This window comes from Mus musculus, chromosome 5 (genome assembly GCF_000001635.26).
Source record: "Mus musculus strain C57BL/6J chromosome 5, GRCm38.p6 C57BL/6J".
Taxonomy (NCBI): Eukaryota; Metazoa; Chordata; class Mammalia; order Rodentia; family Muridae; genus Mus; species Mus musculus.
Genome location: NC_000071.6, coordinates 71,442,613 through 71,457,917, shown reverse-complemented (window position 1 = coordinate 71,457,917; position 15,305 = coordinate 71,442,613). Strand labels below are relative to the sequence as shown.

The window sequence follows — 15,305 nt, the reverse complement described above, 5'->3', positions numbered from 1 at the left end:
TTATGCATATGAAGAAAATAAGGCAAGGAAAATTTCTACCCTGCTCAAGATCATGTAGTTACTTAAGCTACAGAACTTTGACTAGAATTTTCTAGGTCTTGGGCTCAGGATCATACCATCCACATGGTTATATGCTGTGTGACCACATTATTAAAATTAAAAAGCCAGTTGGTTACACTGAGGGACATTATGGTAGAAATTAGTGAGGCAACTAATTGGGTAGAGGAACTTTGATGTCTTTTATAATTCACTAAACTCAACAAGGTTTGACCTGTTGTTGGAATTTTTGATTTCTCCTGGGCTCTCTTGATTTTAATCTGCAGTACTTTGAAAGGTCCTAGAAGGGCATCACAAAAAGCAATTCATCATGCTGGCCAACAGAGATCTGTAGTTCCCTGGAGCAAAGCAGTGAACCTTTGAGTTTCAGACAGCTTGGGGTGTTGAGTTCAAACATTCACACTTCAGGCAAAAAATAGTAAAAGATGCAATAACCTGGAAAATGTGTTTTCAGCCTTAAGTCTATGTTGGACTTCCTCATCAAGAGAGACTACCACAGCAAATATTGCAGCAGTCTGTCCCTTCCAGTTGCCCTGGGACCAGCAGAACACAGTAGGAATGATTGATCAATTAAAGCAATATAATCTGTACGAGGAAGGAAGAAGACTGTGTATTTAGGAAGGCCATTTCTAATGTGCTGTGGGAAGCTCTGCCAGCTCTCTAATGGATACCTTGGCTGCAAGAACACAGCAGGAGACTATATTGCACTTGAGATGCTACATTTATGTGGACCCCTGCTATTGGTTTTGCTGACAAGGAGGTTGTACAGAGAGAACAGGGATTATTTTTCAAGGAGGCCTGGCTTTTACAGGCATAGAAACACTTTAAAAGGTTTTTCTACTTACTTAAAAACGCTCTGATTAAGGAAGAGCCAAGGCACCGCTAGGAGAGCATTTAGCTCACTGTGTAAACAACTCCTCTGCTCTCCAAGTTCCCTTGCTTTCATTTGCAGAGAACACAGGTGACTGGACAGTTAAAAGACTCCTCTCTAGCTCATGGCAGCCGTGCCACACTGGGCTGTTGTTAGGTTTCTACCTTAGAACTATTATATGTTGAGCTTTCTGTTTAGAACTTGTATAATTGTATTGTACTTACAGCTATAGCCATTCCTAGTCCTGGTAAATAGATTTTTACCTCCTTTCTTTCTTCCCTCCCTCCCTCCCTCCCTCCCTCCCTCCCTCCCTCCCTCCCTCCCTCCCTCCCTCCCTCTCTCCCTCCCTTCCTTCCCTCCTTCTCCATCCTTTTATTTTCCTTGCAAGATGTGCTGGGGCAATAATGGAGATCCCCATGGAAGAGGTGGAGGAAAGACTGTAGGAGTCTGAGGGAATGGAGGACACCAGGAGAATATGATCTATTGAATCAACTAAGCAGGGTTCACATAGACTCACAGTGATGGAAGTTGCAAGCTTGAAGCCTGCCTGGGTCTGTATGATGCCCTCTGCATATATGTTATGTATGGCTGTTAGCTTGGTGTTTTTGTGGAACTGCTAACAGTGGGAAAGGCTGTATCTCAGACTTTTTTGGGTATATGCCCATGAGTGGTATAGCTAAACCTTGAGGTAGAATGATCCCCATCTTCCCGAGGAACTGCCACACTGAATTCTATTGTGGCTGTACAAGTTTGTGCACTCTCCAGCAATGTGTTAGTGTGCTCCTGAATCCATATCCTATAAGCTGTTGTCAGCCATCTTGAAAAGTGTAAGATGAAATCTCAAACTAGTTTTGATTTGCATTTCCATAATGACTAAAGATGTTGAATATTTTGTAAAGTGTTTCTCAGTCACTTGATTATTTTCTTGAGTCCTTAATATATTTTGGATATTAGTCTGCTATTGGATGTGAATTCAGTTGGTAGAAATAATTTCCAATTCTATAGACTGTGACTTTGTCCTGATGATGCTGTTCTTTGCTGTGCATAAACTCTCAGTTTCATGAGGTCCTATTTATTAATTGTTGATCTTAGTGCCTGCACTAACCGTGTTCTGTTGAGAAAGTTGTTCGGGCTTTTGTTTTGTTTTTTGTGCCAATGAGTTCCAGACTGTTTTCTACTTTTTTATTTTTTTATCTAATTTTATTTTGAGAGGTTTGTTCCATTTGCAGTTCAGTTTTGGTCTCTGATATATATATGGATCTATTTTCATTCTTCTGCATGAAGCTTTCTGTTTTGACCAGTACCATTTTTGAAAATAGCTGGCTTTTTTCCCAGTTTTTATTTTTTGGCCCTTTTAAATAAAATATTTGTTCATAGGTGTATGCATTTATGCCCTATTCTTTAATTGGATTGCATTGATCAATGTGTCATTTTTTTAAAAAAGAAAACTTAACATCATTCTTCTTTTATTTTTTCTCTATATATCTTCTGTAGTACAATTTCAGTTTGGCTATAGTGGTACCTCTAATCAGGCTCTCTCTCTCTCTCTCTTTTTCTCTCTCTGTGTGTGTGTTTCCATATAAAGCTAGAAATTGTCTTTTTAAGATCTGTGAAGAATTGTGCTGGGATTTTAATGGGGATTATACTTATACTGAATCTGTAGATTGCTTTTTATATTGGCCACTTTTGCTATATTAATTCTACTGACCTGTGAATATGTGTGATCTTTCCATATTCTTACATCTTCTTCAATTTTTATTAAGTGTCTTAAGGTTTTTATCAGACAGACATTTCAGTTGCATGGTTAGAATTACCATAAGATAATTTATAATTTTTGATGGTATTATGAAGAGTGTTTTTTCCTGATTTGTTTCTCAGTGCATGTGTCATTTGTATGTAGAAAGTTTTTTTATTTAATTTTATTTTAATCTACTTTGTTGAAAGTCTTATTAGCTGTAAGAGTTCCAGTTGGAATTTTTAAGGTCACTTATGTATGCTACCATAATTTGCAAATAATGATACTTTGACTTCTTCTTTTATAGTTTGTGACCCCTTGATCTCCTTTATTTGTCTTACTGCTCTAGCTAAAACTTCAAGTATTATATTGGATAGATGTGGCAAGACTAGAAACCTTGTTTTGTTCCTGATTTTGGTGGAATTTCTTTGAATCCACTCCATTTCAAGTTGATGTTGGCTATGGGATGTTGGGAAATATCCTTTGTATCCTGAATCTCTCCAAGATTCTTATCATGATAAGGTGTTGGATTTTGTCAAAGCCTTTTTGACATTTAAAGAAATGATCATCTGGATCTTGTCTCAGTTTGTTTATATGGTGAAACTGATAATATACACTGATTTTCATATATTGAACTATTATTGCATCTTTGGGAGGAAGACATAAAGGCTGCCTAGTTGTATTTGATAATCTGATTGATGGTTTATGACTATTTTATTGGAGTATTTTTGCATCTATCTTCATAAAGCAAATTGGTCTTTAATTCTCTTTCCTTTTGAGTCTTTAGTGATTTAGCTATCAGAGTAACTTTGGCCTCATAAAAATAATTGGGCAATATTCCTTTTTCTGTTTTGTAGAGTGATTTTCTGAATATTGACCCTAACTTCTTTGAAAATTTGGTAGCTTTTGCTCTAAAACTATCTGGCTCTAGGCTGGTTTTGGTTGTTAGATTTTAATCACTGTTTCTGTTTATCAGAAGGTTAATAGTCTATTTAAATTGCTTATCTGATTTAACCTTGGTATGTATTGAGAAACCTATCAATTTCTTTTAGATTTTCCAATATGGAGAATATGTTTTTAGTCTATATCCTTATAATTCTCTGAATTTCCTTTTTGTCCATTTGTATGCCCTTCCTTTGGTACCTATTTTGTTAATTTGGTCCTTCTATCTCCACCTTTTAGTTAATTTGGCTAAGGGTTGGCCAATCTTACTGATTTCCTCAAACACAAAACCAAACCAAACCAAGTCTTTGTTTTGTTGATCGCTTTCATGTTTATTTTTATTTATTGATTTTTGCTCTTACTGGTTATATTTTATTGATGTCAACCCTTAGTTTATTTCTTTTCATCTACTCCGTTGGCTGAGATTCTGTTGTTATTGTTGTGGTTATAGAACTGTCAGATGCCCTGTCCTCATTGTTTCACATAAATTTGAATATATTTATTGTGTATTCATTTTCATTGGATTCTAGAAAGTCTTTGATTTCTTTCATAATTTCTATAGTTGATATACCCAGTGACATTCCATTGGAGAAAACTGATGTATCCTTCCAACAGGTATCAAATTTTAGGTTCTAGGAAACATCTGAATTTGTGTCCATTTCTTCCTTCAGTGCTGGAATTTTATCTGGTGTGAACTCATGGGGTGTCTTGTGCATGTTATCACATTCTCTAGGAGTTCATGTCTATCTTTATCAGTCTTCTGCCTGGAAGAAGTTGTTTCCTTGGAATTCACCACTCCTGCCTTTTATCATTATTATTATTATTATTATTATTATTATTATTATTATTATTATTATTATTTTAATGTAGATGCCCAAGCCTTAAGGGGGAGAGATTTAATAATGAGATTTCATTTAGGGCTGAGTGCATCAAAGTCAGTCTGTGCACGTTGTCCACTGATTCTTGTTACCTAACCAGTAAAATTCTTTATTTTATATTTACTCTTTATTTTATTTTATTTTTTACAATTTTTATTAGATATTTTCTTAATTTGCAATTCAAATACTACCCCAAAAATCCCTTATACCCTCCCCACACCCTGCGCTCCAACCCATCCACTCCTTCCTGGCCCTGGTATTCACCTGTATTGGGGCATATAATCTTTGCAAGACAAAGGGCCTCTCCTCCCAATGATGGCCAGTTAAGCCATCTTCTGCTACATATGCAGCTAAAGATATGAGCTCAGGGGGTACTGGTTAGTTCATATTGCTGTTCCTCTTATAGGGTTACAGACCCCTTCAGCTCCTTGGTACTTTCTCTAGCTCCTCCATTGGGGGCTCTGTGTTCCATCCAATAGATGACTCTGAGCCTCCACTTTTGTATTTGCCAGGCACTGGCATAGCCTCACAAGAGACAGCTGTATCTGGGTCCTATCAGCAAAATCTTGCTGGCATGTGCAATAGTGTCTGCGTTTGGTAGCTGGTTATAGGATAGATCACAGGGTGGGGTAGCCTGTGGGTGGTCCATCCTTTCGTCTTAGCTCCAAACTTTGTCTCTGTAACTCCTTCTATGGGCATTTTGTTCCCTATTCTAAGAAGGAATGAAATATCCACACTTTGGGTATTCCTTCTTCTTGAGTTTCATGTGTTTTGCAAATTGTATCTTGGGTATTCTAAGTTTCTGGGCTAATATCCACTTATCAGTGAGTGCATATCAAGTGACTTCTTTTGTGATTGGGTTACCTCACTCAGGGTGATACCCTCTAGATCCATCCAGTTGCCCAAGAATTTCATAAATTCATTGTTTTTAATTGCTGAGTAGTATTCCATTGTATAAATGTACCACATTTTTTGTATCCATTCCTCTGTTGAGGGACATCTGGGTTCTTTCCAGCTTCTGGCTATTATAAATAAGGCTGCTATGAACATAATGGATCATGTGTTCTTATTACCAATTGAAACACTCTTATACTACCTATAGATATATTATGTACATTATTATGTACCTAATTATTTATTTGGGGTATGTCACTCAATATCCATTCTAACTGCTTCAGAGATTATCATCCTTAATGCTTAAATATTCTTCCATCTTACATTCCATACTGTGTTATTGTTTTAGAGCTGCATGCTTGTTCTCCATTTATATTCTTGTTCTTCTTGTTGTCATATGTATATTAATTTCTCTGGTAATCTCTCATTGAAAATGTCAAACCAGAGTCAAGCATGATGGCAGAAATGGGAAGATCATGACTTTGAAGCTAGATTAGGCTGTATGGTGAAATCATAACTAAAAACAAACATACAAAAAAAGAGTAAAAGCAGGAAAGGAATAGGTCTATATAGTATCCAACCTCATTTTTTACTTTGTTCTCAATGACTATTTTATTCAGCTGTTATTACTCAGTGACCCACTCTCCTCACAGAGTACAACAAATGGCAAATTAGTCTCCAGATATTTCTGATCTGACCATCTGAATGACCTGAACGTACCAAAATAGCTTCAGCTACTCTGCCAGGACCAAGTGGTTTAAGCTACAGAACCTTTTGTTTATGCAAAACATATGACCTATTTACATAGTACTCTTTCCTTTTTATATAAAATCATGATGTTAACCTAACACTCTTTGACCTCTGTTGAATTAATGAAAGGGAAACTGAAACCTGGTACTCTTTCTCCAACCAGGATTTCCAGAGGAACTTGTATTCCTTTAAGATAAAACTCTGTGTTCTGTATTTTTGTTGTATATTTTTCAGGTGGGTAGATTCGTTAAGGCTTCTTTCATTAGCATCCTTCCCTTGAGACCTTAAAATACAAACTTGAACAAAATAGAGGCACATGAGTTCATTCTGCAGTGCTGTTTCTCCTGAAGGTTCCACAGGGAGAAATCAGTTAATGGAGGCTGCCTTGAGCCTCTCTCCAGTCCTTCCAGTTTACAAATAGTGAATGCAGATTGGAAGAAGAAAGAGGTTCAATGTTGAAATTTGATAAAAGAATTTCAGGCAGTTCCCAAAATGTTCATGAAAGTAAGAAGAGAGCGAGAAAATTTAGTGAACAGCACTGACCTTGTGAACACACACTCCGTAAAGCACCCATTGCTGCTACTTCAGGCTTCAAGAGGGAAAGTTTTGTCACATGGAATTTCTCCCCAAGTGCTCCCTCAATTCAGGGGATGTCAATAATAAAAGTCTTCCACAAAGAGGCTTAATTTACAAGTAAGTTTTGAGTACAATTCAAAGAACAGAGTTATTGTAAGTTGATAAAATTTAGAAATTTTAGAAAAGGGTAAATAAATATCACAGTCTGACCAGCATTTCATTCAAATTGATTTATTGATTGTACCTTACTGCCCTGAATCTTAGGTAACAATGAAAAATATTTACAATTCAAGATGTAAATTAGTAGATGCTTTAAAAAATTTAAAATGTCTTTGTTATCTCAAAGTTATGTGTATTAATGCTCACGTTTATTTATGCATATCACTGAGAGTAGGCAGAAATGACCTTTATCCTCTTGTTTCAACTAGGTTATTAATACAGCTTCACTGTTCTCTGAAGAGTCATGATTTTGGTCTCTCCATAAGATATCTAATGGATAAAAGTGGGTTTGGATGGAGGCAAGAAGAACACTTATATAAGTGTTGAAGTCACGATTCTCAATCACATAATAACCACACATACTGTCTTATGGAGATATAAAGACTTTCTTGGATTATCACACTGCCTCTGCCCCTTGAGTGCCTTCTGGAATCATTAACCCATCAGAGAATATACTGTGATGTAATATGATTGGAACGTAGAGCCATCTTTTGGTGTTCCCCTAAGCTATTCTAGAAAATCTTAATATAGATATGCTCCAGACAGAAAAATCATGGCATCCTTAGCTACGTTTAGACAGTGACACGTGCTACCCTTGTTAGGAGTCATTACAGTACATTAAGTACCACAGAAGGTTTTTTTTCTTCCAATTTTGTATTAGATATTTTGTTCATTTGTATTTCAAATGCTATCCTGAAAGTCCCCTATAACCTCCTCCCACCCTGCTCCCCTACCCAAACACTCCCACTTCTTGGCCCTGGCGTTCCCCTGTACTGGGGCATATAAAGTTTGCAAGACCAAAGGCCATCTTCCCATTGATGGCCGACTAGGCCATCTTCTGCTACATATGCAGCTAGAGACACAAGCTCTGGGGGTACTGGGTAGTTCAAATTGTGGTTCCTCCTATAGAGCTGCAGACCCCTTTAGCTCCTTGGGTACTTTCTCTAGCTCCTCCATTGGGGGCCCTGTGTTATATTCAATAGATGATTCTGAGCCTCCACTTCTGTACTTGCCAGGCACTGGCATAGCCTCACAAGAGAGAGCTATATCAGGGTCCTGTCAGCAAAATCTTTCTGGCATATGCAATAATGTCTGGGTGTGGTAGTTGTATATGGGATGGATCCCTGGGTGGGGCAGTCTCTGGATGGTCTTTCCTTTCGTCTTAGCTCAAACCATCTGTTGCCTTTCTATTTCACCAAATGTGTAGATGACCCTGCAGTGCATTTTTCAAGTAGCTCTTAACCATATCCAAGGAAAGTAGCAAAATAGGTAGATGGCATAGAGTATAGTGAAATGGGGGTCCTCTCTGATTGCATGCAATGTCAATTAATGAGTCTGGACTTAGACTAACCATTCCAGTAGCTAGAATGTAGTTAAAACTAAGTGTGATTACTGCAGCCTTCCATCTAGTTGCTGAACTTTTGAGAGTTTCCTTAGTGTAAAACAGTTCTTGTGATGACTGTCATTTCCAGGTATGTGTGCAAAAGAATTCTGACCTTGCTGTACAAAACTGAAGACTAGATGAAGAAACAGTGGCCGCACCACAGGGCTAGCACATTTCAGACCTGCGTTTGACACATTGTCTATCCATGTCCTTGCTATTTCTTACTAGAAATTTTAGGTTCCACGAATGGCTTTTATCACTTACAACAGGATCATCCACTTAGAATCTTTTAAAGATTTTATCAGAAAAACAAACAAGAGTATGCCCTTTGAAGCAGTACTGGACCTGGTTGACATTCATTATCAAAAAGGGGGATGGGCAGAAAACATTCAAGAGTATGCATATCTTAAACTCCTTACCATCAGGCCATGTCTACAAGTCAAAAGTTCTTTGTGCACTCTGTGCTCCCCTCCTGGCATCATAATTAAGTGTGCTAATAATGTGCCTTTCCCTTTATTTAGGTAGCATTCATTTATGTAACATTTTAGATTTAAGAAATTGACATAAACTTTGGCCTTAAGCAAATACATGCCATTGCTTGTAAAATACAGCCATGTTCAGCGTTTGCGCCAGTAACTTTCCTTCTTTCATGGTTCCTATATTTCTTTTTATGAAAAGCCTGAAAGCTTAAGTAGTAATGATGGGAGACACTTGGCAGAATGTACACTTAATCCCTCCTGGAGTCCTCTGACACACAGAGAAATGAACTAAAGACACGGCAGGTTATGTGCATTTTCATTTCAAGAAGATTGCTTTTTTATTGTTTCTTATTTTGCATTGATATTTTGAAATTGTAAAAAAATATATACTAGAAATAAAAAGCAGTTAGAATCAAACGTGCTACAATTGAATAAAGTGGTCCAAGAGCTTAGCTTTGAAATATGACATTTATTATCTAGCAGAACACCAGCAACCAGCATTGGTAGTTATCATAATGTCTTTAAATGCTGCCAACTTTTTTTTTTTAACTGAGTTAATCTAGGGGTGTCTGCATAACTCTTGCAGATCCCTCAGGTACTGTTTTCCAACTCACCATGGTTGTGGAATCAGTTACCACGGTCTTCTTCTTTAATGATTCTTTCCTTGGGAAGTTCAAGAGCATCTAGAACTGGATGGCACTCTATAGGTGAGCTTACTCAGTGCTACAGAAACAGGGTACAACTCGTGAGACAGAGAAACCCTGCCTCGAAAAACAAAAACAAAACTAAACTAAACAAAAATAAAAACAAACAGAAATGCAGATTCCTAGGCAATTCCCCAGATGCTCTCTTGTATTTGACATGGGACACAGAAATCTCCGTTTTTATAACAATAATTCTAGGGACTCTATGAATTTAGCAGGCTTGGGAGAAAGTTAAATAAATTCAATATTATTTTATTTGTGTTTTGTTGAGAGGAAGTAGAATTAGGCTAGATTTAAGATGAGTGGCTGAAGCTGTACTGCATAGTAATGAGATCCACTCCTAGTGAGTTTGCATCCCATGGTAGGACATGGAAGAATGTATTTTCTTATTGATTCATGGTGGTATAAGTGTGAAGGAGGACTGTAAATGTAGGTCTAGCATAGTGAATGTGATCCGGTGCTTGCTTAGTATGCACAGATATTAGCTTAGCTTACAGTCAACTCTGCTAGGCTCTTCCCAGGGACCTAGCAATTGCCTATGACATCATCCGCCACCATTACCTGCTCAAGGCATGGACAGCATTCAAAAAGATTGCTTGTAACCCCAGCAGAACCCCCTCCCTCTGTCCCTCGCCCCCGCTCCCTCTTCCCCTCCCCCTTCTCCCTTTCCCCCTTGCTCCCTCCAATCCTATGTTCCCTGCTGGTCTCTCTGTCCTCCTTTCTGTCCTTCTCTGTCACCCTTCTCTGCCTTCATGGCTCTGCTCCAGTCTCTCTGCATCTACCGTTCCAACCCTCACTTCCCTCCATTCTCCCAAATACAACCCCTTTATACCACATCTCTGGGAAGGCCTGATTTCTTCGAAGACATCTTGGCATGGGCCCTCCAGATACCCACTCACTGCATTATATTTCATAACATCTGCAGTTATTCTAGTAAGTTTCAGTATAACTCAGTTTTCCTGATGTTTTATTTTGCTTTTATATGAGCACATTCTTAAAATATAAAATAGCACACATTCTTTATAAAATATTTATTTTTTATTTTATGTATATGGGTGATCAGCCTGAATACATGTGTAACTGTATATTACATGAGTGCAGTGCCTGCTGAGGCTAAAGTTGGCAACAGATGCTCTGAAACTGGAGTTAACAGACTGTTGTCTGTCACTATGTGGTGCTAGGAACCAAATGAGTTCTGCTAAAAAAAAAAAAAAAAAAAAAAAAAAAAGCAGCAAGTGCTTTTACCCTCTGTACCGTCTCTTCAGCCCCTGAATACAGTTTTCATCAACCCAGACAAATAATTTTAGATATTAATGCAACTAAAATATAAACAAAGAGAAGCAACATTATCCAGACCTTATATCATTTCCTATATTTTGTACTTTCACAAAAGTTAGGATGCAGAATAAAGATCCTTAGTAGCAAGGACTAGGAATCTAAAATTCTTTCTGAGCATTAGAAACTACTAAGTATCAAGTCTAAATTCCATGAGGGACATAAGAAGTCTTCCCAGTGTTGTCCCGTCTTTCATCTACTGGGATAAACTGATTATGTGATGGCTACTGAAGTCACCTGATGGATTTGTCTTCCTGTTTTTCTAGCCCTCTGAACATGTGCTTTTGTTGCTTCAGCTATATTATGCCTCTCCCTGGGTTTTGTTTGGCTTTTTTCTATTTCTTATTAGTGCTTGACGACTGGATCTCAGTGTCATCTCAAGTAGAATGATTCCTAGAGCCCAGATTGCTTTCTTGTTCCAGCAACTGTGCTGCTTCTTCCTCTCTCTCTCTCTCTCTCTCTCTCTCTCTCTCTCTCTCTCTCTCTCTCTCTCTCTCTCTCTCTCTTTCTTTTTTTATTAGATATTTTCTTTATATACATTTCAAATGCTATCCCGAAAGTTCCCTATACCCTCCCCTCCCGACTCCCCTACCACTCACTCCTGCTTCTTGGCCCTTGCATTCCCCTGTACTGGGGCATATAAAGTTTGCAAGACCAAAGGGCCTCTCTTCCCAGTGATGGCCGACTAGGCCAGCTAGTTCTTAACCACTTACTTCCTTAAACATGGCTCTGCCTCTTTCTGTGGCCATGAGCTTTTTGAGCAGCTGCAGTGCTGCTTGTTCTGAGGACAGGGATGGACATACAGGTTACCAGGTGAAAACATACTAAAGGACAGGGAAACATCTTCAGTAAAGGCTTTTATTTGCTAACTGTGTTGGTTTGTTCATTTGGTTGGTTGATTAGTCGGTTGGCAGGTTTCATTTGCTTGGTTAGTTTTATACTATTCTATGTTAACTATACCTTAAGATCTAGTATAACCCCAAACAAAGCTCCTTGAATTTAAAAACAGTACTTATGCTTATAGCTTATATCCTGTCCCATCATTATTTTTATTTAAAAACAGAGTGCCCTTCCTCTTTGTCTGGCTAAATAAATGTTAATTTTCTTTCTTTATTATTTTTGATATACCTTTATGACCTTTAGTAATTTTAAATTACTGTTTGTACCAGTGAAATTTCAAATCAATATCGCTTCCTCCTAGAATTAGGTTGTATTACAGTAGTGGTTATTCTTTTTCCAGAACTTAGCCTAAACTTTACTATATAAATTAGATATCCAATCTTTTTTTTGTATCTTAAATAGAACACTACATTTTGTCTAGGTATATTTATTCAGAACATATTTATTTTATTTTATTGCTGCAAGGGTGGGAGAATCTTTACTTTGTTCTTATTACCTAGAGAAATTCATCTTTCTGTGCCTTTACTTTTGAATATTACCAAACTTTCCATGAAAACCCACGTATTTTAGTTGTTTAGATAATGAGCTAAGGATACATGCTCACACAAAAATCATTGTGGAATTCTTAAGTAAATTTTAGCAATGTGGCAAACGCTTTTAATCAATGAATTTTATTTATTTTATTTTATTTTTGAGACAGGGTTTCTCTGTGTAGCCCTGGCTGTCTTGGAACTCACTTTGTAGACCAGGCTGACCTCGAACTCAGAAATCTGCCTGCCTCTGCCTCCTGAGTGCTGGGATTAAAGACGTGCACCACCATGCCCAGCTTAAACAATGAATTTTAGTTTTAGTATATACTTCATAAATCAAAATACTTACAAGGTAGATATTACTGATACCATCAGGAAGGAGAAGATGGCGGTTGTAGTACTTATATGTCTTATCATTATAACAGAAAACTTAACAGAAACTGAGAAGATTGTATCCCGGACTACAGTTCAGAGGAGGTGCTTCAGTATCCTGAAGAAGGCATAGTGGCTGCAGTGTGTGCTAGCTATAGATGTGGAGAACAGGCTCACACCTGGGTAGATAAAGACACAGATGAAACAGGAAGATTAGACAAGAATATGAGATATATTAGAATCTTTCTATAAATCTCAATTTTACTTCTTTCAGCTAGACTCTATCTCTTAAAGGTTCCACAGGTTTCCAAAATATTCCCATAACCTAGGGAACATGGGATTAAATATATGAGGCAGTGAGGGATGTCTTATTTTCAGATATTGCAGCATTATTTTATTATAGAATGTAATGCCAAGTAAATACTAGACAGGAATTTCTAAAGGGAAAGTCTTACCCTCAGAAGCCAGCCAATTTTATTACAAGAAAATTTGAGGAAGATGGAAGAGCTTCACAGATAGGAATAATTAAAGGGCAAACTGTGTTATAATGGTGTGCAGTCAGTGTCCGTGGAGGCAAAGCTTGTGGGTTGTAACGTCTCAGTGTGGGGAATAATGAAGTGAGTGTGTTATAAAGCAGCAAGCATGAGACAAAAATCATAAATTATTCTCTGATCCTATTCTTTCCTAATGACCAAACAGGAAGAAATAAAAGACCTGGAGAAAGAGATATAAGTGCCATGATTGTCTTTTAATTCTGTTGGAAAGATAGAATGTTTAGTAGGTTTTAGATAGGATATTCAACTAGTGTGTTGTGTGGGAAATGATTCTGTGTGTTTACCTTGGGCATATCAATATGTGTAGATTCTGCCAGTGGAGAAACCTTTGCATGCTTTGATGAGTAAGAAAATATAAAACTGTCTATATTTTGTTGTTCTTTTGTGTTATCACATGCACTCCTGTTTTAAAAATTTTTTTATTTTATTTTTTATTAGGTATTTTCCTCGTTTACATTTCCAATGCTATCCCAAAAATCCCCCATACCCACCCCCCCAATCTCCTATCCACCCACTCCCCCTTTTTGGCCCTGGAGTTCCCCTGTACTGGGGCATATAAAGTTTGCAAGTCCAAAGGGCCTCTCTTTCCAGTGATGGCTGACTAGGCCATCTTTTGATATATATGCAGCTAGAGACAAGAGCTCCTGGGTACTGGTTAGTTCATATTGTTGTTCCACATATAGGATTGCAGTTCCCTTTAGCTCCTTGGGTACTTTCTCTAGCTCCTCCATTGGGGGCCATGACCCATCCAATAGCTGACTGTGAGCATCCACTGTGTTTGCTAGGCCCCGGCATAGTCTCACAAGAGACAGCTATATCTGGGTCCTTACAGCAAAATCTTGCTAGTATCACATGCACTCTTAACAACACCATTATCAGCTTGACAGTGAAGATGAAACAAAGGGATTTCAGTAACTGTGTAAATGTTTGGTCAGCCAGTGGCTTAGCTGAAACCAGAATCCAGACATCATGATGTCAAAGTCACATTTCTGTGATTGGACAGACAGCTTATTGGGTATATTGTTTATTGCAAGAGCACGAGGACCTGTGTTCAGATCCTTAACACCTGTATAAATGCTCAGTGTGGCCTTGCACATGTCTAATTGAGTCACTGGGAGACAAAGATGGCAGATCTTGGGTTCTCAGCCTGACAGTCCACATGAGACCATAAGGTGTAGTGAGAGACTTTTTTCTCGAAAACTGAACTTAAAAAAGTTAGGAGCCCACACTGGAAATTTGGCCTCCACATGAGTGTACACACATACCAACAATGGACCAAATAAAATGAACCATCAGAGTCCCTGACTACTGCTCCAGGAGATCTAGGGTTCTAGATGAAACACTGAAGTAAAGGATGAACTGAATACAGATCAGATATCATGGCCCATGTTTTGTTATGTTGCTTTATGCCATGCGATGCCATGCTATGCCATGCCATGCTATATTATCTTATGTTATTTTTTTCTAGATCTCTGAAAACAGACCTGTTGCTTCAATCAATAGTAATCCTATTGATTAAACATCATGATGTTTCCCTTGGCCAGATATGCACTAAACTATCTCAAGACTCCAAGCATTCTGAAAATTGTGGGAAGACTGAAACACTCAAAGCCCTCATCAGAAGAAACTCATGACAAATACGGCAATATGATGCTAATTAGTGGGACTATTTTCTGTTTAGCTGGATATACAATTTATATGACACAGATGGGTGTGGAGTGGAACCTGTCTCCTATTGGCAGAGTTACCCCCCAAGAGTGGAAGAAGAAGTAAATATCTTAGATACTGTAATGCAGCATTGTCTCAAAAAAACAAAAAACAAAAAAAAAACCAAACAAACAAAACTTGTAGTGGAAATGTTCTTCTGTTCATTAAAATATAACGTAACAAAAGAAATAAAATTCATTCAAAATTACTAATAAGTTGTTGAAAACTATCATTTAGTTCCTGAAAGTAATATGCTAGCAGTAGATAGAGATACTCAGGTATGAATTCTATATATTTGAAAGTAGATATTTAAGAGTTCTTTTGATTTAATGACATATTCTGTGTATCTGCCTTCATTAGGCATTCATACATATATACCTTAGAAATGTATTTAGTTGTGTCCAGTGCATATTTTGTC

At 37.6% G+C, this 15,305-nt stretch overlaps 1 protein-coding gene across 1 annotated transcript in view; it reads left to right on the top strand.

The window, feature by feature from the left end:
• Cox7b2 (cytochrome c oxidase subunit 7B2) overlaps window positions 1-15,095 on the top strand; it is a 105,383-nt gene extending 90,288 nt beyond the window's left edge. Inside the window, exon 3 of the mRNA NM_030052.3 lies at window positions 14,649-15,095. Coding sequence (NP_084328.1) covers window positions 14,705-14,953 — 249 coding nt within the window. The 5' untranslated portion in view covers window positions 14,649-14,704 and the 3' untranslated portion in view covers window positions 14,954-15,095. The remainder of the gene's footprint in view (window positions 1-14,648) is intronic.
• Window positions 15,096-15,305: the final 210 nt, after the last annotated feature.